The sequence below is a fragment of the Branchiostoma belcheri genome, unplaced genomic scaffold (genome assembly GCF_001625305.1).
Source record: "Branchiostoma belcheri isolate BF01 breed outbred unplaced genomic scaffold, Haploidv18h27 scaffold296, whole genome shotgun sequence".
NCBI lineage: Eukaryota > Metazoa > Chordata > Leptocardii > Amphioxiformes > Branchiostomatidae > Branchiostoma > Branchiostoma belcheri.
Window position 1 is genome coordinate 75285 of NW_017803905.1, and position 2440 is coordinate 77724.

The following is a 2440-nucleotide window of genomic DNA, read 5'->3' on the forward strand; positions in this document are numbered from 1 at the left end:
CAGGGTCAATATCGCCACCTTGAGAAACAGTGTGCTTTAAGATATTTTTACTGCAACATACTTTTGGTATGCACTCCTTCACACATCAAATGTACATACCTAGGGTATGTTGCAGTAAAAATATCTTTAAGCACACTGTTTCTCAAGGTGGCGATATTATGGACTATGGTGATATTATGGACACAGATGTTATATATCCTTTTATATACACATAAGTGATGTAACCTGTGTTGACCTTTTAACCTCCTGGTCACATGACTACCTTATTTGGCAGCTGAAGAAAAAATGGCGGATGTCACTGAAAGCCTCTGGGCTTGAAACCTTCAGTCATGTGTATCAGTCTAAATTCCTTTGTTTTAACAGTTGATGTATTATAAGGCCACACCATTTTAATTTGTTGGTTCTCTGATTTTTTCAGAAAAAATATGAAGCGACTGGGCAACAAAAAATTAAAATAAAAACAGGCCGCAAATGGTTTGATTGGAACCATGAAGTCAACACAAAAGGCTGAGATAAAATTTAAACAATGAATTTTAAACTTTGAACCAAACCACTGCATTAAAAGATTGAAAAACTGTAACAACTACATGTAGGAATAAAAGGACTTTTCTCAACTGTTGGGAGCAAAATATGAGCATTTTTTAGTTGATTCAGAACCAGAATCTTTTTGCAAAGCAGATAAAAATGAAAAGGCGAATCTGAAAACCAACAATTTAAATTGGTGTGGCCTAAAGCTTGTTGAATAAATCTAAAATTCATGCATCTATAATGTAACTTTCCACTCTCTTAATCTTCTAGGCTGTCAGCTGATATTCCAAGGACCAAATCAAGACGAACAGTTAAAGGAAGACACTGAGAAGTTCATCATGGCTTGTAGTCTTAAAAGCCTCCTTAATACCACGCCCGACAACCAACCTGCCCCGCCTAGCGACCAAACCCTCATCGAGGTTGATAACAGTGTTATCCATTCCACCGGCCAGAAGCAGAATGCTGTTGTGTTGTGCTTGGAAGGAGAGGAGCACAAGTTTAGCTGTGAGACTGTCAGCAAGTTCTGTAAGAACTGGGGGGAGAAGGTTCTGAGTGCCGGTAGTGCATTCCAGGTCAGACAGATGCTAGACAACTTCAAACTGCAGGTGATTCAGGACATGAATGCTTTCAAACGCCTCATTCTACAGGCAGAAACGGACCACTACGCGCTTTACCGGTGCTTCGTCTTTACCCAGAACTGTGGACACAACCTGCTACAATCACCCGCCGTTTTGAACGATCCCGGTCTTGCTAGTATGGACTCCCAGGGTGTGCTCAAAGTGTTACAAGAGTACCTGAAGTGATGGTTCTGATATAACTCCCAAAAAGTGTCTTAGTTTGTGGTACAGTGGTGCATCTAAATGTCCAAGTGCAATTAGCAATGTATAAGAGGTATTGGAATATTTAATATACACATGTACAAATTACATTGTACATGTATGGGGAAATTATAGAGAAATGGTGGTATCTTGTGATATGCCTGAATGTAAGTCATCAGTGTACTTAGCTGATGTGGTGAATTGGGCACTCACAGTATGTAAAAAGGTTAATATTTTCACAGATACATACATGTATTATAGAATTTTTTCAAAAACGAATACGTACAAATTTGCACCCAGAAGGTAGATAAATACCCAAAGTGGAATTTTGAAATATTGTAGCAAAGAATGTCTTTCTCAATACTTTATGAATCACAAAGCTTATTACAAGTACAAGCTCAAAATTGTTATTTGATGTTTTACTTCCAATCTGTTTCACTGGTGTTCTTCCCCAATATGTATAATGTACTGTGTTGTATGTGAGACTTGAGTTTAAAGGCCACAGTAAGTAAATTTTATGGATGACATCCTCCGCAGACTCCAAATCTATTGCGAGAGGGCAAAAAAAAAAAAAACAAGGCGGGCCCAAAAAAACAAGATTCCTATATTTTCAAATTTTGACATCATAAACCCTGTTAAACAAGAAATGATACCTATATGGGGCTAACTTTACTCCCAACTATCACAACATCCATTTGTCACTGAAACAACTTTGAAAAGGGAACGTTTTCAATCATTGTACAAACGGTTTTGATTCAGTGGGAAGGTATATAAGGAATAAAATACATCACTGCATCAAAGTGAAAGTCAAAACAATAAATCAGAGCCTTGTCTTGTCTCCTCTCTTCATGTTTATTTGCCATACACGTTCCAGCATGGCAAGGCATGCCATTTTGCCCATTCGCAGCATGTTGACTGCTGCTAAAGTCGGGCTCCAGCTAAACGCCGGCAAAACAAAACTTATGGCGTTTAATCAGAAAGATCCAGTCATTATTAAAACTAAAAGTGGCGACACTGTCGAAGTAGTTAAGAACTTTAAATATCTGGGATCCTGGATGAAAGACGCAGAAACAGATTTTGAGGTCAGAAAAGCA

General features: G+C 38.2%; 1 protein-coding gene across 2 annotated transcripts in view; it reads left to right on the forward strand.

The window, feature by feature from the left end:
- LOC109473235 (protein Njmu-R1-like) overlaps positions 1-1828 on the forward strand; it is an 8077-nt gene extending 6249 nt beyond the window's left edge. The window contains exon 5 of one of the 2 annotated variants that reach the window (XM_019773112.1): positions 799-1828. In XM_019773112.1, coding sequence (XP_019628671.1) covers positions 799-1331 — 533 coding nt within the window. In that variant the 3' untranslated portion in view covers positions 1332-1828. The remainder of the gene's footprint in view (positions 1-798) is intronic. The other variant, XM_019773111.1, reaches the window with a different exon arrangement.
- The last annotated feature ends 612 nt before the right edge of the window (positions 1829-2440 follow it).